This window comes from Medicago truncatula, chromosome 4 (assembly GCF_003473485.1).
Source record: "Medicago truncatula cultivar Jemalong A17 chromosome 4, MtrunA17r5.0-ANR, whole genome shotgun sequence".
NCBI classification, from domain to species: domain Eukaryota; kingdom Viridiplantae; phylum Streptophyta; class Magnoliopsida; order Fabales; family Fabaceae; genus Medicago; species Medicago truncatula.
The window spans coordinates 43523778-43546441 of NC_053045.1; the positions used below are offsets into that span (position 1 = coordinate 43523778).

At 34.4% G+C, this 22664-nt stretch overlaps 5 protein-coding genes across 6 annotated transcripts; 4 read left to right on the forward strand and 1 right to left on the reverse strand.

Annotated features, from left to right (window-relative positions):
• Nucleotides 1-561: 561 nt before the first annotated feature.
• LOC25493187 (cold-responsive protein kinase 1) lies at nucleotides 562-7060 on the forward strand. Of its 2 annotated transcripts, XM_013601611.3 has the most exons (7): nucleotides 562-789; nucleotides 1732-1842; nucleotides 2312-2424; nucleotides 5343-5553; nucleotides 5657-5894; nucleotides 6166-6316; nucleotides 6440-7060. In XM_013601611.3, exons 2-7 carry the CDS (start codon nucleotides 1767-1769, stop codon nucleotides 6752-6754), a joined length of 1104 nt encoding a protein of 367 aa, XP_013457065.1. In that variant the 5' UTR covers nucleotides 562-789; nucleotides 1732-1766; the 3' UTR covers nucleotides 6755-7060. The 2 variants fall into 2 exon arrangements, with proteins under 2 accessions (XP_013457065.1, XP_024638556.1); XM_024782788.2 differs by lacking the exon at nucleotides 562-789 and having other exon boundaries at nucleotides 2298-2424.
• A 2013-nt stretch (nucleotides 7061-9073) lies between these two features.
• On the reverse strand, nucleotides 9074-12369 carry LOC25493188 (clathrin light chain 1). The gene is made up of 3 exons (XM_013601612.3): nucleotides 11967-12369; nucleotides 9855-10008; nucleotides 9074-9759 (listed from the first exon to the last, which is right to left on the reverse strand). Exons 1-3 carry the CDS (start codon nucleotides 12284-12286, stop codon nucleotides 9313-9315), a joined length of 921 nt encoding a protein of 306 aa, XP_013457066.1. The 5' UTR covers nucleotides 12287-12369; the 3' UTR covers nucleotides 9074-9312.
• A 4123-nt stretch (nucleotides 12370-16492) lies between these two features.
• On the forward strand, nucleotides 16493-18945 carry LOC112420904 (uncharacterized). Its single transcript, XM_024780706.2, has 3 exons — nucleotides 16493-18112; nucleotides 18201-18348; nucleotides 18449-18945. Exons 1-3 carry the CDS (start codon nucleotides 16493-16495, stop codon nucleotides 18943-18945), a joined length of 2265 nt encoding a protein of 754 aa, XP_024636474.1.
• On the forward strand, nucleotides 18350-20284 carry LOC120580264 (uncharacterized). The gene is made up of 2 exons (XM_039833856.1): nucleotides 18350-19251; nucleotides 19354-20284. The coding sequence occupies exons 1-2, from the start codon at nucleotides 19027-19029 to the stop codon at nucleotides 19474-19476; spliced, it is 348 nt and encodes a 115-aa protein (XP_039689790.1). The 5' UTR covers nucleotides 18350-19026; the 3' UTR covers nucleotides 19477-20284.
• On the forward strand, nucleotides 19576-20076 carry LOC120579976 (salivary glue protein Sgs-3-like). The gene has a single exon (XM_039832773.1). It carries the CDS (start codon nucleotides 19576-19578, stop codon nucleotides 20074-20076), a length of 501 nt encoding a protein of 166 aa, XP_039688707.1.
• Nucleotides 20285-22664: the final 2380 nt, after the last annotated feature.

Below are 22664 nucleotides of genomic sequence, written 5' to 3' on the forward strand. Positions count from 1 at the left end.
ATTGTTACCCACTAAAACAAAATTAAACGTATTGACCCAAAATCAAACAAAATTTTGTTTTTAGACTTAAAAACAAAATTAAACATAACGTAATATGATTAGTTTAGGCAAACGTAACATATATTTTTTTAAGAAAAAATGTAGTTTTTATTTTTGTAAACATGAGCATATATTTTGTAAAAATAAATAAAAGCGTGAGCATATATATTTAGTTAAAGTGAAATCTGGGATTAAAAGTGCTATGTTTTTCTTCAACGTAGTTATTTATTACAAAGGGTAGATATGAATTTTTGTTAAATTGATAAGGGTAAAAATGAGACAAAAAATGAGAAGCTATAAGCTCAAACGCTACTTGAAATAGCCTCTGAAAAATAGTTTATAAGCTCGTGAAATAAACTATAAGCTCATGGTCAAAAAGTGTTACCAAACAGAGCTTTTTTTGTGAAACGAACTTATAAGCTATAAGCTAAAAGTTAAAAGCTCTTTTTTTGGGTTTAGCTGAGTATAAAAAGTGTTTGTGTGATCGTTGGTGGCCAAAGTGATACCAGAAACGGTCACTTTCAGTAACAGATGGAAAAAACAACGGAGTGAATGAGAATAGAAAGAACAATGAAGTCTTTATGTGACCCCACCTTACTTACTACCTCCCAAAACCTACAAGACCAAACACACACAGCACAACATCATTCAAATATTTCCATTTTTTTTTTCTATTCAAAATTCAACTCTTTCCACAAATTCTCCTTCATTGGAGTTGGATCCCCGGAAGGATCTGCATTTTTTTGAAAGGTGAGTCCTCTTCCTTCCATTCATGATTCATATCTTTTGATTTCTCAAAATTGGTTTCTGTGTTTTTACCTGTTAAGCCTTTCATACTAGATCAGGTTCATCACCTCTTTCTTTCTATCTTTTTTATTTTATTTTTAGCTTCATCTACAAACTCCAATTTTGTTCTTCAATTCTCATGGAATTGCTAAATTTTGCAACCTAGTTTCTTTCTTTTTTTGAAGAAGTGTTTGATGCTTTGAGTTGAAGGCACTGTTCAGGCTGTGTTTCTGTTCTGAATTTTAGGAAGGATATGTAACCTTTGGTTCTAAGGAACCATTAAATATGAAATAGTTGACTTCTGTTGAGATTTATGTTCTGGAATCCATGTACTGGGTTTAAGTTATTACAATTTTTGTTCCATATGTTTACCCCCGAAATTTTGCAAGTTATGGAAATTCATGTAAGGTTTAATAAATATTTTAATTATTTATATTCAAATTTGGGTCTGGCCTAACTCAACATTACAAACCGGGGAGGCTCTTAACACAACCCTCACCCCCATGACTGGATATCAGGAGCGTGGCTCAAGTGGTTTGATAGCGGAAACTTGATAGTTGGTGGCCCAATGTATCTTGGATAGGCTTTGATACCATGTAGAAATTGTGAAATTTTCTGATATTATTTCAAAGTTGATTACAATACTAGAAATAAAAACTTGCTTAATTAGAGATAAATCTAAACCCAATGACCTTGCTTAATGGGCCTCATACTAGTAATGTAAAATAACTAAAAAGGTTACTATTTACAGCAATAATTTCAGTTGGATATATCTATACATATTATTGCTTTCCGAGTTTGTTACCAAGCGCCGTTGCAGTTTACATGGTTATATCTCCCAGTGTTTGTAAAAAATTCTCTGTCGAATGGCACTTAACTTACATTGCAATACGGTATATAATGCAGGCATCACAGAAGAGCAGTCACATACCAGGATCATTATGAGTTGTGGTTGCTTTGGAGCCTCAACTCTCAAGAAGAAAAGGAGTCCACCTCATACTCCTAATGAAATTGATGGTGAGTACTTATTTTAGTATTTTGTACCCTTCAATACTGGTAGACTATTGTATAATTCCTGATTCATGACTGTGAATAATTTACCCGAGAAAATAACTGGATACTAGCTATTTAATCACAATGGAGAGAAGGAGAGGATCTAGGTTTATCATGACAGTTGTTCTCTTTTTTTAATGATATATTTAATATTATTTCAATTCGACTAACGCACATCAAGGTGTCTTGCATTTCGGTCACTGTCATTTGTAGACTTCAAAATATAATTATGTCCATTTGGTTTATACTTGAGTGAAAACATAATTTAAGTATTGGCAACAAACATCCTTTGTGGATTTTTACTGGTTAGGTTGTAACTGACATGTAATACAACAATGGTTCATAAATGTTCTGATGTATAATCAGCAATACTTTTGTAACTACAACATTTTACCATTTAGCACTATACTTAATGCCAGGTCTTGTTGCTCAGGGTATCCACTTGAAAATATTATGCATTTTTCTGAAAAAGACTTGAGGTTGGCCACTGATGATTATCATCCAAGCAAAAAGATAGGACGGGGAGGTTTTGGCACTGTTTACCAGGTATTCAGGTCACAGATTCTTGCATAAATTACAAAATTATAGAATTAATTGCTTGTTGATCAGATCAACGTATCAAAACGATTCTTCCAAGGTGCTTTATGGTACAAGAGGGGTATTTGCAATTTTCTGATAGGGTCCATGAAAAAAAAGACCCAAATGGAGAGGTGAGCACCGAGCTAGCAAGTTAGTTAGAGAGAGGGAGAGGAAACATATGTGAGTGGGGGTATATGAGGTGCGTGTGAAGCGAAAGAGAGATAGTTAGTCATTTGGATTAGTTTTTGGCTTTGAGCTTGGACATAGAGAATTCCAAATTTTCTATGAGGAGCATTGCTCAGGGATTATATGAGAGATCTTCTTGTAATACAATTTCCTTATTTTTGGTCAATAATACAGCTTTGTTCTTTTCATCTTGATTTGGGTTTCTGTTATTTTCCTGTTCATTTAATTCTTTCTTCGATGTTGATTTAGGACTTCACTTGTTACCCAAGTGTCAATCTTTAGACAAGTTAGTGTTATGTACTTTGCAATGGAAGACTTTATTATGAAGTTATTGGGGCCGTAAAAAAATCATTACTGTGATTTTTGGAAAAGAAATTATAGTTTTATTCCGTGTTCATTTGAGGTTGTACAAGGATGAAATATACAGGCAGAATTGGTTAAAAAAATACAAACCAATCTGTTACAGCCTAGGATGCATAAATAGAAATAGAAAGAATAAGCTAAAAAACAGAAAATAAATTAGAACTGAATCAGATGATTCAGATCTTGATATAATCTACTCTATTTCAACTTCAAGCAATTCTTAATAAGTAGATTTATAGGCAAAGTGCAATTCTTCAATAGTCCTTTTAATCCACATTATTTTACACATCCCTCGAGCCATAGCTGTATATTCCGCTTCAGCACTGCTCCTTTCAACCATGTTCTGCTTTTCATTCCGTCATATAATCAAATTATTCACCCCGCATGTGTAGTATCCTGATCCCGATGTTCATATTCTGTCTGTGAAAGTCTAGCCCAACTAACTAATATCAATATATGTTTTGATAGTACACAGACCATTTTTTTACATTTAAAAACATACCTTTATCTGGAACGTTGTTCAAATATCTCAAGATTTGGCATGCTGTCTGAATGTGTTCTTATAGGGTAAATGGAAGGCCAGTCTCCTTAAGAGGATATAGAATGCATTTTCTTTGAGAAACAACAATATCTGCTTTGGTTCTTGCAATTTCGATATCCAAATCGGGATCAAAATCTTTATTTTCTATTCGCCAGAGTGGGGGTTCTCTAGCCAAACATCTCTTGCGAGCACAATATTATCCACATACACATTTAACATGACCGTCTTTCGGGGTGTGAATGTCTACATGATAGATTATCGGTGAATCTTTCAAGCAAAGCTTTTCATGCTTGCTTTAGTCAATAAGGTGATATTTGTACGGTACATAATTTCTAGTTGAAATGTGATTCGAAGCTTGGGAAATCCTCCTTGTACATTTCCTTATCCAAGTTATCATTTAAGGATGCCTTCACACGTAGTTGTTGTGAAGGCCAATCAAGATTTGCAGTCGGGAATAATCGAACTCTAGTGGCGTTCAACTTTGCTAGATGTGCAAATTTGTCTAAGTAATAAATGCCACATTTATGAACCAGCTGCTGTGTACCTTTCAATTAAATCCACCTAATTTGTATTTGATTGTGAATTCCGAGTACCAGTTCATCCCACGATTGCCTTTCCTTTAGGAATTTCAACCATCTCCCAGGTTTGACTTTTTCTTTTCCCCTAAGAGCCTTAATCTCTTCTAAGACACCTCGTTCCACCCAGGAACCTTTAGAGCATCGTGAATATTCAAATATTCTTTAGAATTTATATACTTGCGAATTATGAAGTGAAGGCATGGAAAACTGGTAATAGATTCTCACATGACACAGAAATAGTTTGCTGGTACCATACACCTTTTCAAATGGCAATAGAGATGTTAAATCATTTGACACGAGACTTGTGGAGTTTAAATTTGAAAATGAAGCAGACTAAACAATTTGTGTAGGTTCGGGAGATATATTACCTAGAGTTTCTGGACTCGTAGACTTATTTTTTTATGTAGACATAGTCAAAAGGCCCTAAACCCTTGCTAAAGCGACTGTCTCATTTCTCTGTTGTGTTGGAATCAAGATTTTCAGAACTTGACTTTTTCTGTAAATTTGTTTCCAACTTGATATGAAAAACTTGAGTCGCTTATATTTGACAATTTTGGACTTTCGGTTTGGGTTGTGAAATCAGAGCCTATAAGTTGAAGATATTGATTTGAATCTTCAATTCTCCCAGAAGACGAGTATTAAAAATGATGTTCGCTCCTAAAAGTTAACATCCATGGTAAAAATGTCTTTCTAGACATTGGATCAAATTACTTGTATCCCTTTTGATTGGATACATACCCGATAAACACATTTCTTTGCTCGAGGGTCAAATTTATTTTGGTCTAGTGGTAGGAAAGTTGAAAGCCTATTTGCACCAACGAAACATCAGAAGATATATTGAAATTGAAAACTTTGCTAGGATCTCAATTAATTAGATAGGTTATAGTAAAAAATCAGAATGGCTTCACCCCAAATATATATAGGTAACTTAATAATGCTTGTGTAACTTCTAACAGTTTCTTTTCCGCTTGAAAGTACACGCATTATCCAATTCCAGTGGCAATTATTTGCTCCTTTTACTTGAGTTGTTCCAGTTATACTGCATATAAATCTACAGGCTATAATAGCATTTAATGTCACATTTTTATCAGAGTATGCTCTTATTGATTGCCCCATTTAGTGGGATAAGGCTTGGTTGTTGTTGTTGTTGTTGTTGATGCATATGCTCTTATTGATTGTTAAGCTACTACTAAATACCTATATTGAAATTTTGCTAGGGAACCTTAAAAAATGGAAGACAAGTAGCAATAAAGAGCCTTTCAGCTGCATCAAAGCAGGGAGTTCGTGAATTTTTAACTGAAATTAAAACTATATCGCATGTCAAGCATCCAAACCTTGTTGAATTGGTTGGTTGCTGCGCTCAAGAACCTAATCGTACATTAGTTTATGAATATGTGGAAAACAACAGCCTTGATCGTGCACTACTAGGTAAATCTAACAAAATGTTGTGAATTATGGAATCACTGATTAAGATCCAGATGCAGATCAGAGGATGAAAAACATAACCTTTTTTCCCCATATACTTTTGTAGGAAACAGAAGTACAAACATTAAGCTAGATTGGGGAAAAAGATCTAATATTTGCACAGGTACGGCTAGAGGTCTTGCATTTCTTCATGAAGAAGCCGTTCCACACATTGTGCACAGAGACATCAAGGCTAGCAACATATTACTTGACAGACACTTTAATCCAAAAATAGGAGATTTTGGGCTGGCGAAGTTATTTCCAGATGACATCACTCATATTAGCACAAGAATTGCCGGAACAACGTACGTTACATTGCAGATTTGTAGTTAATTCTCTTTGCTTCTTATTTGTTATATTGTCTTTGGAAGATTTGTACTGATACTAATTAGCTACTGTCAGTCTTCTGGACATAATTTAACTATAATATTACAGGGAAAAGAAATAGACTATGAATTTTCTATAACTACTGGGATTTTCTTATATATTCATTTGTCTCTGAACTTATTTTCAATACTCTTCAATCCACACTTACACCATAGAACTCATAAACACCTTTTGTTTTAATATGCACAGCGGTTATTTAGCACCTGAATATGCAATGGGAGGGCAGTTAACCATGAAGGCTGATGTATATAGTTTTGGGGTTCTTATACTTGAAGTAATTAGTGGCCAAAGCAGTGCGAGGACAAACTGGGGAGGGTCAAACAAATTCCTCTTGGAATGGGTACGTTTTCAGCTTCCGGTATTTAAGTATTTCCACAAATTTCTACTATTAGAGATGTGATTGGATGCATGTGTAAATCTTTTGTACATTGATAGTGTATCTGTTTATTTTTGGCAATAACAGGCGTGGCAGCTTCATGAAGAGGAGAGACTGTTGGAGCTTGTGGATCCAGACATGGTTGAATTTCCTAAGGAAGAGGTGATTAGGTACATGAAAGTAGCTTTTTTCTGCACACAAGCAGCAGCAAGCCGAAGGCCATCGATGTCACAAGTTGTTGATATGCTCTCCAAGAAAATCAGGCTCAATGAAAAGCAAATAACAGCACCAGGGTTTTTCCAGACTTCAGGAGAATCCTCTCTAAAGAAGTCATCCTTTGAGTCCACTAGCCATCAGTTTAGTTCTGCTCCTGTCAGTTTTACTCAGGTCACTCCGCGGTGAAGCCTAAATCAAAATTGTTGTGTGATTATAGAGTAGATAAATAGATGAAAAGGGAAAATATTCAAAGGGAGATTTCTCTCTCTTTATCTTTATATTTAGTTTAATGGATCATATTTTTATTTTCTTTTGCTTCTTTTCTTTTATTTGTCTAATTCTTTTTAAAGAATGTGATGAAGGTGAGCTTGGTAAGGTTTTTTAAATAGCGCATTTATGATATTGTTTCATTTTTTAACATGTGTGAAAAAGACCCTTGTGAACCCTACTAAAGAGAATAGACCAGTTAAAGAATGTGATATTAATGGATTACACGATCTAGTTTTCAATTTGGTGTTGTTTGATTAAAGTTAAACTGGTTTATAGTCTTTTTTGAAATGATATTATTGGATTATAAACACTGCTAATAAACTTCTGTTGAGAATGTAAATGCTCATATGTACGTTACGAGATAAAATTTCAGGAATCATCAATTGAATTCTACCATTCAAACATTGTCTTATGTGATCGTTGATTCTAAAATACTTATAAGCAATTAAAATAATTAATGACAAGCTATCTATGAAATTGGCATAAACCTAGGAGTTCAAGGCATTGGATAAATGCCTGCTTACAATATGACTATGAGTTGCTGAATTTTACTAAAGCTTATAAAGCAAAACAAAGGCACTAAAAAATAGTCCCACATAGAACGACAGAAATGACATGGCAGTGTTTATAAGCTTCAAGATCATTTTATTTTTTTTGAAAGAAAGATCATTTTATTGTTTAGTCAAACATTTTATTTTTTGTAATTCATATCTTCAAATTCAAAATTTCAGTAGATTTACAAAGTTTGATTTTTAAATTAACCTAAAAAGTAATTTTTTGCTAATAAATGTGACTAAGGAATAAAATGTAAATTTTTTAAACACTAAAAACTTCATTTTTTGTGCACAAACTTTTTATGACGTTCTAAATATGCAAGATCATTAAAAAAATTAAATCGACTTAAGGACATGAAGTAAAACTACATGCAATATAACTTTGTAGAGACCAAACGTTAAAGAATTTTTTTAGAGGCTAAAAATGAAATGTTGAAATTTCAAAAGGGAATAAAAATATATTTAATCCTAACATAAATTATAATTGGTATATTATAAATTTCTTCAAATTTTTATTTTGAAGATATTCAAAATATACGCTACTAATCAAATACATTTTTTTAATAAGCATTTTTTTTTACCTTGAAATATTATGTAGATTTAAAGAGAATTTTATGCGAGAACATTAAGAAATTGTTATTACATTTAAATGGTGCGTCATTTATTCATGATTTATATATGATAGAACATTGTGTTCTAGTTTGATCTTTAAAGAAATTAATCACATATGGGGAGAAGTTATTGTGTTATCTTCTTCTTCTTTTATTCATGATTTATATATGATATAACATTCTCTTTCATACTCACATTATTTTTATTTTCTCTCTCAATTATTTTTTTGGTTTTCGTGTCAATACAAATTTTTCTTTGTAAATTTATGATTGTCTCCAAACATGACAATGCGACAGGGTGGAGATGAGTTTTACCTTTTCCGTCCCCTACCCTACTCCCAAATGGAAGATGTATTTTACTTAAACAACCATTTGGATGATCAAGTTAAGGGAAGATATTCGGATGATCAAGTTGTTTATACTTTCGTTCAAACTCGTTGCACTTCGTGAAATACATGTAAAAATAGAGAGGAAGAGAGATCAGTCAAGTTGGGGTGTTGCTATATATCACGACCCTTTTTATCCCGAGACCTTCCCGAAAAAAAATTCAACCAATGAAATCAGGTTCTGGCACGGAAAACAAGGAGATAATTGTGTGAGGCATGCCAACTTAACGGAAAATGCTTTATATCCCAAATTTTTGTTTCAAGAATATGTCCCAAAACCACCTTACTACACGTTTGAATTCTCCGTGAATCACTGACAAGACACAACGAAAACCCCTCCCACCGAAGGTTATGTTAGCTTCGATCTGGCCTGCACTTTCGCTGCAATTTGAGGGTAGTCCAAACTCAGGCTTAATAATGGTGCCCAGATCCCTAGGTTAGAGAGAGTGGTGAAGTTCATCCCTCAATTTTTATTTTAGGACATAAACAATTTTCATTCTAGAGGAGCACTCAAAATCCAATCCAGACAAGGTGTATCCAAAAACAATGGAAAAGAACAAATTTGAGAAAAAGCGTTAATCGGTTTATTTAGAACTTGGAAAGGAAAGAGAACTATAATTTTTTGTATGCATAGAAAGAAAAATCCAATTGACATGAATAAGTGAAGTAGTAAACCATCGATCATAAAAAGTTAAAATCACACTTCGTTATTTATAAAGAATGTATTATAAAATCATGTAACATTTGAATTTCCAAGGTCATAATAGACAATAATGGATTTAATTGATACAAAACCTTTAATGATTGAAATAAAATGCAAAAAAAAGACCATACAAACTAAAAGCATGCAAAAAAAAGAAGTTAAGAATGCAGGGGGAAAATGAACAGGAGAAAGATTGAGAGCGCAAGTATGATACACAGAATTATGCAGCAGACTGCTCCTCAGTGGTAGGAGCTTCTTTCTGGGGTGAATCTGCAGTACCGTTATTGGCAGCATCCTTTGGTTGTGATTCAGGTGAAACTTCCGGTGCTGATCCATTAGGTTTAGGTGCTGATCCATTTGGTTTAGTTGCTGTTTCCTTTCCGTCCTTACCTTCTTTGGAGTCTTTAGCAGGTGCAGGAGGAGGAGGAACCATGTGAAGTGGTGGCGTATGTTTCAGCTTTAACAATATCTGCCGCATCCTAGAAAGATCGGTGGGTTTGCCTGGCTTTGGGCCTTGGAGGACAGTAACTGATGGATTCTTATCCTGATCCTTTTTGCCTCTTTTCTTCTCAATGTTGGCAACCTCACGGGGAATTATCTCCCCAATTGCTTTCCAGTAATTTTTGTCAGCCTCTTTGTGAAAATTCTCTTGATTGGCCAAGTATAACTGTTCCACAAACACAGTTCATCTCTAAAAATTAAAAGAAGAGAACAAAAATCACATTGTAAAAAGTAATGATAATGTAGGTGTGTAAAAATTACCTTCTCCCTTTCTCTGTTTTGAACCTTGTTTGTCTCAACATTGAGCTTCCTTTTCTCATAGAAACCCACTTTATAATCCTCAGCTTCCTCAATAATCTTTAATCTCATTTCTTTTTCCCTTTTCTCCTTCTCGTCTAGTTGAATAGCATTTTGACTGCACAACGAATTCATTTTCATTGTCAACCGAGTTCAGTAAACATATAATAGATCTGAAATCTCCAAAAATCAGATTGCAAACAAATACTTGTCCTACATTTAAGGTTCAGAATAATTTTGCCTCATATGACCAAACAAATAGTATTTGTATTAATAGTATTTTGCCTCACTAAGTGGGATTGACTACAAGGATCAAACGATGCCATAAATTCTTGTCATACACCATGTTTCAAGATCAACCATTTAAATTCCTCTTAATAAGTTGATCTATTGTTTTCTTTGACCTCACTCTACTTTTAATTATTAGACTATCCTTCATTTGCTCAACCCTTGTTGATGCTTTTACGAATCTTTTTGCACATGTTCAAACCACCTAAGATGGGAAGAAGAAAAAAAATCTACATTGAGAGCTACTCCAACTTTCTTTCTGATGATTAATTTGATGCATCCTTATTCCTGCAACATTGAACTTACTTTTTAGTGACTATTTACCATCTGACACTGGGTTCACACTTTGCACAACAATGCAGAGCTTATAGTTTTGTGGTAAACTTTTCTTTATACTTGAGTGACACTACTGTATTCACATTGCAAACATATCCTAATTTCATCTATCCTACTTTGATCTTCTGGTTCATGTCTTCGTCTATCTCCCATCATTTAATATGATGGACTGAAACCACAAGACTTGTGATCTGGTATGCTGTCTAATTCCCACTTCTATACTAAAATTTTGCTGCCTCTTGCTAAACTTGCATTCCATATATTTTGTTTTAATTTTTATAAACAAAAGTTGTGCTTCAGTTGAAAGGGAGATGTGGTGCAATTGTTGGAGTTTCTACCACGTGATTGGAGGTCAAGAGTGTGTGTAATGGAATCAACATCTCTACAGCCTTTTTTAATCAATGGATATAAATCCTTACTTTTCCTACGAAAATGAATCCATGATCCATCACATAAAGAAACCAAATTCAAAGGAAAAAAATTAACAAGAAATAAAGGGTAATGTGTTGCAACAATGAGATAGGAACATCATAAAACTGCACAAGGATTAACTCAATACAAAATTCACGCTTGACAAGTATGAACATAGGCATATGTAAACATTACGATACGATGTTTACCAAGATTCTGCCAACACAGACTATTAGCTTAAAACGCGATACGCATACGTTTGGATTTGCCAACACAGACAACTAGTTTAAAACACGATATGCATACGTTTGGAAAACCCTTAGAAGCACTGTGATAGTCTATTTGAAGCAAAAGGGACCCCAGCGTTCCTACCTTCTATTTTTGACTAGATATTTTACTCAAACCTATGCTGCATTGTTGTCAAACATACCCTGCATGTTTCTCATATGTCCCTAAGCACTCTCATTAAATCCAATAAATGTTTTCAAGACAATTTGATGCTATTTATTCACATCAAACTTTATCATCATCTGCTAATCTATAAATCACTACCTAGATCTAAGTTTAAAAGGCGGAGAGACGATCGTGTACAAAAGATCTCTCCCCAATTGATCAACAGACATATTCATCCAATATTTCAATCCGCATAAACGAGCACGCAAAACAAATCCTACAAACTACAGAATCCGATTAAAATCCAAACTGCAATCCAACAGAGGATAAAACTAACACTCAAAAGCTCGTCACCACGCAAGAGTTCACTAAATCAGCATCTGGTTTACTAAATCACAACCCTCAAAAAAACTTTGTTTCAGCTCAAGTAAACTATTTCAATTTTCAAGTGAAATTTGAAACAAACAAAGTTCAATTCACGTCTTTCAACTTCCTAATACCTGATTCAAAATCCTAAGCATTCAAAAGAAAACATCAAGTAAAAAAGAAAACTTTAAGATCAAGCAATTAGCATTGAAAGCAAAATTAGCATAGATCTAAGCAGATTCAAACGAGATCTAGCAGATTCAAACAAACTGAAACACTCACCGGCGCCATTCCCGAAGAACGTTACCTTCCTCCGGCTCCATCTCAGCAGGAGGAGGAAGCACTGGACCATCGGAGACAAAAACGTCGTCATCGTGACCGCCGTAACCGTTTCCGTTTTCCATCGCATGCACTGGTTCGAAGGGAGACTGAGCGTAACTCGGATCCTGATCGCTGAATCCGAATACATCCGGAGATTCCGGCGCTGCTGTTGTGTGATCTACGGGGACATCTTCGGCGGAGTAGCTGGAGAATCCGCCGTATCCGGAGTAGCTGTCGTCGTCGCCAGCGGCGAAGTGGTCTTCGTTGACGGTGAAGGACATGGCTGCGATTTTCTCTCTCTAGAAAGTTGATAGAGAGAAAGAGACTGAAAGAATCGTCTTTTGATTTTAACAGAACATAACACTGCATCTAATAAGGAGCTTTTCCTTTTATTTCTATTTTTTTATTCATCATGTAATAAAACTAATTTAATTTTAATAACATTATTATAGTGTAAATTATTCTTAGACTTCCAAATGAACCAATAAGTTACCATAAGTGGAACTTAATTGGAAGAAGTGACATGTATGGTAAAGTAGTTCGTAAATTTAGTAGTTGAGTAAAAAGCTGCGGAGGAAAATAAAATGACATTATGTGGATTGGGTCAAGGTCTAATCCATCAATGTCGAGTAATCTTAAGTCATTGGCTTATAGGCAGACCATCGTATGAACTCGTCTTATAGACATTTTAGAAGATCGAGTCAGGACGGTCTGAAATAGATAAACTCATGATTCGTCTACATTGATCCATCAAAACAACGATCTAAGGTACCAATCCCTAAATAACTCTGCCACATAACAGTATTTATGCCAACACAAAATGTGACGAGAATGATTTAACCGATTTAAAAAGTGATGAATGACAATTAACTATCTCGCTAACAGTAGTTAATCGCCATTCAACAAATGGTCACAATTTTTAATGAGCAATTGCTAGGTGTTAAAAGAAAAATTTCGCTAAAATAAGCCAATTTATAATTAGATTAAAGAAATAAAACAAAACGCAACGAATGAGTTGTAACTTCCCATAAATCGAAAGTGAACCTTTAGGCCCTCCTAATATCCCTAGAGATATTGTGGGCCTAAAGAGAAACTCTAACTGAAAATTACAATTGATCAATCCGAGTAAATAAAGCCCAGTACTAACCATTTGTAAAAATAAAAAAAAAAGAAAAAAGAATAGTACTGATCATTTTGGGGAGGGAATAGACCAGGCCGCCCGTCAGGGGCCTACTTAAAGCCCGAATTGGCCTCTCTCGTTTATTATATAGGTTTGGCTGAAGCTTTTTAAAAGCTCATCAATTTTAAGAGGTCAAACTAAGACTTATAGAAAAGTCTGTTAGACCTACCAGATTGGCCCATATATGTGCAATTATATATAATCCATTATATTAATACATTTTTTATTCCTTCAAATTTTCAATTCCAACGTGTACACATACCTCTTAACTCTTACTATTGTCATTCTCATCTCATTCCAAATTACAAAGTAAAGAACTCTATTAGAAATAAAAATAAAGACAATATATTAAATCTATGCAATACACGTTTATTAGTCTCTACAAAATGGATGTACAAACTCTACAAAATTTTATTGAATATACATGCAATATATACTTATAAAGTGGAAAAAAAATGCATGTGCGACCAGAGTGGGAGTTGTATTTTATATTAATATTAATGAAAAAAGGAAATGTTCTCATTTTTAAACCATTATAAAAAAAATATTGTTTTTATTTTATATTTCTTGATCAAACAAATGGGAGAGTGGAAGAATTGAAACGTAAAAAAATAGAAGTTGTCTGCCTTTCATGAGAAGAAAAAAAGTTATGTTTTATAACATCACAAAAAACAACACAAACTTTTAAGAGATGGTAGGGGAGTGGCAACATTATTCAAAAAGTTTGTTAAGAATCAGTTAGGAGAGAATTTCTCTGGTTTAGAGCTACGTTACTCTGTCGGTTCTTAGAACTTTGGTATCATTTTCTGCTTCTATTGCCATATTTTCACAGTTGTAGAGCTTTTCTATTGCCATGTTTTCGTAGAAAGTTTGTGTTTACTATATGAGATTATAATCTTTGTATCTTATGTGTATGTGCGTTTTTTTTTTTTAGGCAAAAAATTATTTATTAAAGAATTAAGTCATTTACATAATGATTCCTAATAAATCTGAAATATCTTCCCGCCAAATCCTATTATTAGTGGTCAAAGTCAGTTTGGCTAAAGAATGGGACACGACATTAGTTACCCGACCCGAAAAGTTAAAAGCCACCAAATCAAAAAACCTTCTCCCGAGATATATTCTCTTTCTCGATGGAAAGGATCTAAACAAGGTCGTCACTGTGCCCTAATTGTTGGATGTGGAAGAAGAAAGAAAGAAAAAAATTTGTTGTTATTCAAAATTCGTGGCGGAAAGAGTGGGGTCATGGAGGTTACGGTTATGTAAGTCTTGAACTGTTTGTACACATTCGGGGGTGCAGGGAGTTACATTTGCGGAACTTATGCCTTGATATTGTGCTAACCTTGTATACTTAAGTTATCAAACTTGGATATTGTACTTTCATGATCAATTTATTTATTTATTTTTTATATATTTTAGGGAAACTTTTTATTATTATTGATTGATTCACAAAAAAAAAAAAAAACACAAACTTGACCAATGGTTATTTTTAGTAAACAAATAAATATATTATTTTTGTTGATATTGAATGACCTAAACAATAAACAATTTATATCATTTTTTTATAATAACTAGCGAAAAGATGGGACTCACGTGCTTGTCTTTCTGCTATATTTATTGCGCTCACGTTTGAAGATTATGAACGGTATTTTTTTTATGAAATTATGATTTTGATTAAAACTAAAAATATAAAAAAAATAAGGAAAAACTAAAAATATAAATGTTTGTTGCTTTCAAGTTATAACAAACCAAACTAATCATGATTATCTATTTCAATGATACAAACAATATAACAAAAATAATATAATCTAATTTTTTTTAATGACACTAACAACAATCTTTATTATAGAAAAAACTGTTTAAGAGTATAATTGAGATAGTAAAGAAGTAAGTATAAACATCCTCATATAATTTGTTACATTTTTTAAATGATAAAGGAAAAAAAAAACAGACATAAATATATATATATATATATATATATATATATATATATATATATATATATATATATATATATATATATATATATATAGATAGATAGATAGATAGATAGATAGATAGATAGATAGATAGGGGGTTGATAACTTACTCCCAACTAAAAATATCAAGGGTAAGTTAACAAGCCTACTCCTACTTATTATTTACCATAATCTCCATATTGTCCTTAATAAACATTACTTTAGTGTATGAGCATAATTGTAATTTGCTTTTTCTAATAATAATTTGTTTGAAACAATTATTTTTTTCACGTTGTTTGGCAAGGACATCTTTAGCGTTTTTTATGTTATTTGTTCGTTTTTTTTTTTTCATAAGTTGGAGATGCACTTAACTATGCACATATTGACATACACATTACTATTATTTTCTGTTAAAAGACACATTATTATTTGTTAAATATTACATATCGCCAAAATATATTCAATAAAAAAGCATAATTTCTTCCCAAGAAACATGCATAGTTTCTATAATATACATTGCGTCTCTCGATCGTAACTATTGCAGTACAATGACACTCAACATGTTATTAAAAAAAAATAAAATTGCTCAATAGATGAGTTATATTAACAAGGCTTAAATATGTGTCCAGTCTCTGCAAATAGGTCTCAGTTGAATTTTAGTCCATGTACTTACCAATCCTCCCAATTTGCCACTGCAAATATTAATCACTTATAATTTGGTCCAAATTAAGAAGCCCTGTGCACGTGGCAGGTGATGAGCGACGTGGCGCTGATTGGCGTGTAGTGACTGGGAATGAGTCAGGCTGACTCAGATTTTAGGATGCGAACTACCCATTTTGCCCTTAATGAATCCTGAGACTGTAAAAAGACGATTTTGCCCCTGACTTTCCACTTCCCTCTCATTTGTTTCTAAAACACGATTTTGAGGGGAAAATTAAAAAAACTGGGGTTCCGAATTAGAAACCCAGCAAAACCAAAGAAGCAGAAGGTCACAAACGAAGTTGATTGGAGAAAACGATTGCTGCGGTGGTGAAAACGATTTCGCGAGGAGTTGCGGTGCAAACGATTTCGCTGGTGTTGGAGCTCGTTTATCGCAGGTGTGTTTGTGTTTTATTTCTGGATTTTCTAAACCCTAAAGGTTGAACGTGTGTTAGATTTGTGTTAAAAACTAAATTTTTGAAATAAAAACCGTAAAAAATGTTGAAATCGTGTTTGATTTGTTGAAAACCCTGTTCGATTTATGCATACAAAACCCTAAATGTTGAACCTGTATATTTATGTTAAAAACCTTATTCGGTTTATGCATTTTCAAAACCCTAAATGTTGTTTTCGCAATTTTTTGTACATGTATGTGTACTATTTCTGTTGATTGTCATTATGGAGGTTGTTTTAGTAGGGACTGGTTGATAAGTTATACAGGAGGGGAGGTAAGAAGGTTTGAAGGTTTAGACCCTGATAAGTTTAGTTTTTTTGAATTATGTGGGTACGTAGAAGAAGATTTGAGTATTAAAAAGGGTACATATAGGTTATGGTGGATGCCTCATTACGAAGTAAACTATAGGGTTGTTAAGGTAGATGCTGATGTTAGTGAGATGAAGGAATATGCTTTGAAAGTAAACAAGCCAGTTAACTTTTTTGTAGAACATGATGTTGATGAAGTTAGTAGGTTGGTGGATGTTCCAAACTGTGTTACTGTTACTAATAGGGAAGTTGGACAAAGTTCTCAGGTTGATGTAAATGGAGAAGGACTAGAGAAGGAAAAGGTAGACAAGAAAGGAAAATGTGTGTTGGTGTGTTATGATGATGAGAAGTTAGGGAGCAGTGAAGATGAGTCAGATGGTGAATATTTTGATGATATTGAGCATGATAGAGCATTGGGGGTTGATGATGGGTTTGGACCATATGATATAACTACATTGGATATGAATGAAGTTGTGGGAATGGTTGGGGCTAATGGTAAAGAAGGGGGTAAAGGAGGGGCATATGAGAAAGGTTCAAAAACCAAGGAAAAATCAAAGGTTGAAAAAGAAGAAGATGATTATGATCCTGAGTGGGAGAGAGAGTATGAAAGTGATGAGCTTTATTCAGATGACCCTGATGAGTCAGACTTTGAAAGGGGACCAAGAGCATATGTGTTTAAGATGAGCCAACTAACACCAGCCTTTAAATTCAAAGTTGGTATGGACTTTAAGTCAATTGTAGAGTTCAGAATGGCCATCAGGGAGTGGAATGTATTAAATGGATATCAAATTAAGTTTGTGAAAAATGACAAGGAAAGGTGTAGGGTAGAGTGTAAGGATAAACACAATGGGTGCAAGTATGAGGCCCACTGCAGCAAAGTGGCTAACAGCCATACATATAAAATAAAGACATTGGGTGTGGCCCACACATGTGGTAGGTCATTAGATAACTCCAGTGCCAATGCAAACTGGTTAACCAATATTGTTGTGGAAAAAATGAGGGGTAGTGGTGAACAAAAGGTCAAAGATATCATGAAAGATCTGAGGAGGCAGTATTCTGTTGGGGTATCATTTCATACAGCTTGGAGTGCAAAGAAGAGGGCTACTGAAATATTAGATGGTGATGCAAAGAAACAATACACTCTATTGTGGAGGTATGCAGCTGAGTTAAAGAGGGTGTGTAATGGGAATAATCTCAAGTTTAATGTTGAGAGAACCTTGTTAACAAATCAACAAAGATTCAGCAAGTTTTACTTTTGTTTTGATGGTTGCAAGCAAGGTTTTTTGGCTGGTTGTAGGCCATTTATTGGAGTGGATGGGTGTCACTTGAAAACTAAGTTTGGAGGTATATTATTAGTTGATGTTGGAAGAGATGCAAATGACCAATATTTCCCATTAGCATTTGGAGTTGTTGAGAATGAAACCAAAGAGACATGGAGGTGGTTTTTAACTTTACTGCTTGAAGATATTGGAAACAAAAGATGGGTGTTTATTTCAGATCAACAAAAGGTATTTATGATTAACTTAACTTAATTTGAAGTTGTGTTTTATTTATTTCTTTATGATTAACTTATCTTAATTTGTTTGTATGATTCAGGGATTGATGAGTGTGTTTGATGAATGGTCTGATAGAATTGAACATAGGTATCTTAGGCATCTATATGCCAATTTCAAGAAATTTTTTGGAGGAGGAACTTTGATAAGGGATTTGATGATGAGTGCAGCAAAGGCTACATATAGACAAGGTAAAAGCATAACTGATATTTTTATGTTTTACTGCATAATTTGGGTTTTATTAATAAGGGGTTTGACTGAATGTGTATATGTTTGTGTTTTACTGCACAGCTTGGGTTGTTAAGATGGAAGAGCTGAAAAAGGTGGATGTGAAAGCATGGGAGTGGCTAATGGGACATGATCCTAAATTATGGTGCAAGCATGCATTTTCATATTATCCTAAGTGTGATGTATTAATGAATAACATTTCAGAGGCATTTAATGCTACTATATTATTAGCTAGAGATAAGCCAGTCCTCACAATGGCAAAGTGGATTAGAACATACCTCATGAATAGGATGTCAAAACTTAGGAATAAGTTAAGTAACTGGCAAGGTGATATCATGCCTATGCCAAGGAAAAGATTGAACACTGAGATTCAGAAATCTGGAAACTGGATAGCAACATGGGGAATAGGTGATGAGTTTGAGGTTGAAATGGTGGGTGGTGGACATAAGTTTACTGTAAACACTGCAAATAGGACATGTAGTTGTAATTTTTGGGAGTTGGTAGGTATACCTTGTAGGCATGCAGTTGCAGCCATAGGTAAGAGAGATGGAAGGCCATAAGACTTTGTCCATGAGTGTTATTCTAGAAAGACATATGAAGCATGTTACAACCATAATGTGAGTGCCATTAATGGGCAAGATATGTGGCCTGAGGTGGAATGTGAGGAGATGCTTCCACCAATTTATAAAAAAGGGCCTGGGAGACCAAAGAAGCTGAGGAGGAGGGAGCCTGGTGAGGCTAGTCAAACACAAGGAAAGTATAGCAGAGCAAACACAAGCTATAGATGCACAACTTGTAACAAATTTGGCCACAATGCCAGGGGATGCAAGAGTCAGACAGTTAACCCTGAAGCACAAAAGAGGAAGGTACCATATTACTTTGTTCATTAGATTCAACTTGTAATAATAATTAGATTCATTATCTGCTTACTGTTTCTAATGCATACTATGTTTAATGTTAAATGATAGAGGAAAGCACCTAAAAAAACAACAAGGCAAGAGCAGAATGAAGGGCAATCAGAACAAAGTTATGGGCTAGCAGAGGGCACAAGCCAGGTTCAAAGTGAAGTTGTAAGTCAAGGTGAAGCATAAGTTGAAGTTGGTCAAGCACAAGTTTCTCAAAGGCAAGCACAAGCACAACATTCTCAGGCAACTCAAGTTGAAAGTAGTCAGGGATCTATAAGTACTATGATGGGTGAGAAAGTTGAGCCAGTCAAGAAGAAGAGAAAACTTGTTAAGGGACTTCCTAAATTCAACCCACCAAAACAGGTAAACCCTCCAAAACAACCACCCAAACCACCTGTTGCATTTATGAGAACAAACCCACTTGCACTAACACAAACACAAACTATCATTGAACCATCTGCATCAATAAACACCACAGTTCACACTGGTAGGCGGTCACAAACAATTGTAGCACCATCTGCAAAAGTCAACACATTTGTACAAGCTCACCCAAACACAATTAACATTGCTAAGCCTAGTGCAAAGGTCTACACCAATGTTAAGACTACCAACACATTTCAAACAACTGTGAAACCATCTGTTGATGTGAGTACAACAGTAAACACATCAACACATTCAAAAACATATGTTAAACCATATACCATTGTGAAAACTATTAAAATCTGTTCCACCCAAACCATCTGTTGCACCAACACAAGCACCAAGACAAGCAAAGTCAGAAGGTAAGAAGCTTGACTTAGGTAAAGTGAGGAGAAGTGGTAGGAATGTTTAGAGAACTAATGCTAACAAGAAGGGACCAGGAAAGAAGATGGATGACCCAATTGATATAGATGATGATTGTAATGCTGATGCTCAGAAGGAGACTGATCCCCCTGTCAAAGTTGTCCCAGAGGCAAAGCTTGGATCATGTCTAGGCCTCCTTAGAGAAGTTGACACCATCAAATATGTTTAATGTGTTTTAATTAGTTGGTTTTAACTGTGTATGCAACTTGAATGGAATTCTGCCTAGCCTTTTGGTTGTGTTTAAGTATTTTGGTTGTAATTCTTGGCTAAGACCAAGTAATGTTGACAGATTATGGGTTACACCCTTTAAGTATCCTAGTTAAGTATTTTGGTTGTAATTCTTGTCTATGCACAAGTTATGAACAAGTTCTATGTTGACATCATCTATTATTAATGTAAAATATTTATGCTTTCCTAATTCCATATGATGTATGTATGTCAACAGGTTCAATCACAAACAAATTTAATTCATAAGATCACATTTTTATCAAACCAAACCAACATATTACACATTGTCACATTACAAGTTCAAATAAACACATACACATTACATAAACACCACAAACACAAACACATTGTTATCTAAATCCCAAACACGTTACATTACCACAAACACATTACTAATCATATTCCAACTTCTCCACTTAACTCACTACTTCTTTGCATAACATACCACAAAGAACACCAAACTAACTATAACAAACAACTTCAACCAGTCAAATTTCTTCTTTTGTTGCACCAATTTCATCTTCATTTTTTCTTTCTTCCCGTCCCACATTCCCTGCAAAATTTCTGCACAGTTACACTTCTCTGATCTAGTCTCCACATTTGACATTCCCTGCTTAACTTCTTCGACCACCGCTTTCGACGACTCTTTCCTTGGCTGCTCAATTGATGCATTTGATGGAGTAGCTGGCACTGTAACAAAAGGTCTCGTAGAAGGACCAAGTTCATCATCCCAAATTAACAAGTTACATTTCCTTGCTTTCTGTGCATCATGAACAACATTCCAACAACCCATTAATTTTCATTCTACAAAAACTACATAATAAGCATTATGAACACACTAACCTGCCAATTGCGACACTTCCAAAACCTACGCCCCTGATTCTCTAAAGTAGTTGCAATGTAGATCACCATAGGTTGATGACAGTAGCACACAGGAAGCATTCCACGCGAGGTCTGCATCTCTTAAGGTGGGTCTTTACGATAACAAGTTACCCAGCCCATTGAGTAAGAGTCTTGGGTGGAAGTTGCAGTTGACGACATTTTTTGGAGCTAAAAACGAAGCAAAGCGGATTTAGAGGTGACGAATTGATTATTGCAAAAGGATTTGGTGAGAAATTCGAACAATAATATGTTGGTGAAATTAGGGTTCTTGTGAAAATGGAGGAAGAAAAATAGAGGAAGAAGAAAGAAGAAGAAGTCGTGAAAGAAGAAGAGAGGGAAGATATAAGTGGAAAGTCAGGGGCAAAATCGTCTTTTTACGGTCTCAGGATTCATTAAGGGCAAAATGGGTAGTTCGCATCCTAAAATCTGAGTCAGCCTGACACATTCCCAGTCACTACACGCCACATCAGCGCCACGTCGCTAATCACCTGCCACGTACATAGGGTTTCTTAATTTGGACCAAATTATAAGTGATTAATATTTGCGATGGCAAATTGGGAGGATTAGTAAGTACAGGGACTAAAATTCAACCGAGGCCTATTTGCAGGGACTGGACACATATTTAAGCCTATTAACAACTTAAATGTGTTTTTTGTCAAAAATAAATAAAATAAAACATTTTTTTATTTTTAAATTTCATAGTTTAATTATAACTGGTGCAGTTGAGTTTGTTAAAAAAGTTCTACAGAACGTGCCATCTCATTGTTCTGTGTATCTTATTGTTGATTGTTGTTATGGAGGTGGACTCGGAGAGCTTTGTGCCCCAAATGTAGTGTTGTTTGAGGGAGCACAGGAATCTGAAGAGGGTTGGGGAGGAACCGAGGGGTCTAACTTCACGACACACTTTAAGGATATTCTTACTGCATATAACAACATACCACCCGAAGAAATCGCCAATGAATTAAATAGAAGATTCAACTCTGGTGGTTATGGACAAAGGGCAAGTCTCTTCTCATGAACTGCGATAACCAACCACATCTCACTATTTGTGTCTATTTGTATTTGTTTCTTGCAAACATTGATTCTGATTTGTAATTCATTGTCAACTCCTTAACTTCCTTCCATTAATCTTAGGTACAAACACTCAGTCACCGACAACATAAAAAAGAGAAGTAGTTTTTTATTTAAAAAATAATAATTAAGACTAAATTTACAAAATTATCCTTTTCTAATTACATAATTAAAATAGATGGTATTGAGTTTTTGGTAAAAAGCAAGTGGGAATAAGCTTGCTAACTTACTCCTTCATGTTTTTGGGTGGGAGTAAGTTAGCAAACCCCATATATATATATATATATATATATATATATATATATATATATATATCATGTTTGTTAATTTTTTTTTAATATTTAACTTTA

What these genes read in the sequence shown, in the direction of transcription:
- LOC25493187 (XM_013601611.3), top strand. Translation starts at nt 1,767, where the DNA reads ATGAGTTGTGGTTGCTTTGGAGCCTCAACTCTCAAGAAGAAAAGGAGT. An exon ending in TACTCCTAATGAAATTGATG is followed by an intron (nt 1,843 to 2,311) that starts GTGAGTACTTAT and finishes CTTGTTGCTCAG; the next exon opens with GGTATCCACTTGAAAATATT. An exon ending in ACAAGAATTGCCGGAACAAC is followed by an intron (nt 5,895 to 6,165) that starts GTACGTTACATT and finishes TAATATGCACAG; the next exon opens with CGGTTATTTAGCACCTGAAT.
- LOC112420904 (XM_024780706.2), top strand. Translation starts at nt 16,493, where the DNA reads ATGTGTACTATTTCTGTTGATTGTCATTATGGAGGTTGTTTTAGTAGG. An exon ending in TTATTTCAGATCAACAAAAG is followed by an intron (nt 18,113 to 18,200) that starts GTATTTATGATT and finishes TGTATGATTCAG; the next exon opens with GGATTGATGAGTGTGTTTGA. An exon ending in AAAGGCTACATATAGACAAG is followed by an intron (nt 18,349 to 18,448) that starts GTAAAAGCATAA and finishes TTTACTGCACAG; the next exon opens with CTTGGGTTGTTAAGATGGAA.
- LOC120580264 (XM_039833856.1), top strand. Translation starts at nt 19,027, where the DNA reads ATGTGGCCTGAGGTGGAATGTGAGGAGATGCTTCCACCAATTTATAAA. An exon ending in CTGAAGCACAAAAGAGGAAG is followed by an intron (nt 19,252 to 19,353) that starts GTACCATATTAC and finishes GTTAAATGATAG; the next exon opens with AGGAAAGCACCTAAAAAAAC.
- LOC120579976 (XM_039832773.1), top strand. Translation starts at nt 19,576, where the DNA reads ATGGGTGAGAAAGTTGAGCCAGTCAAGAAGAAGAGAAAACTTGTTAAG.
- LOC25493188 (XM_013601612.3), bottom strand. Translation starts at nt 12,286, where the DNA reads ATGTCCTTCACCGTCAACGAAGACCACTTCGCCGCTGGCGACGACGAC. An exon ending in GTTCTTCGGGAATGGCGCCG is followed by an intron (nt 10,009 to 11,966) that starts GTGAGTGTTTCA and finishes TTCGTTGTGCAG; the next exon opens with TCAAAATGCTATTCAACTAG. An exon ending in AAAACAGAGAAAGGGAGAAG is followed by an intron (nt 9,760 to 9,854) that starts GTAATTTTTACA and finishes TTTGTGGAACAG; the next exon opens with TTATACTTGGCCAATCAAGA.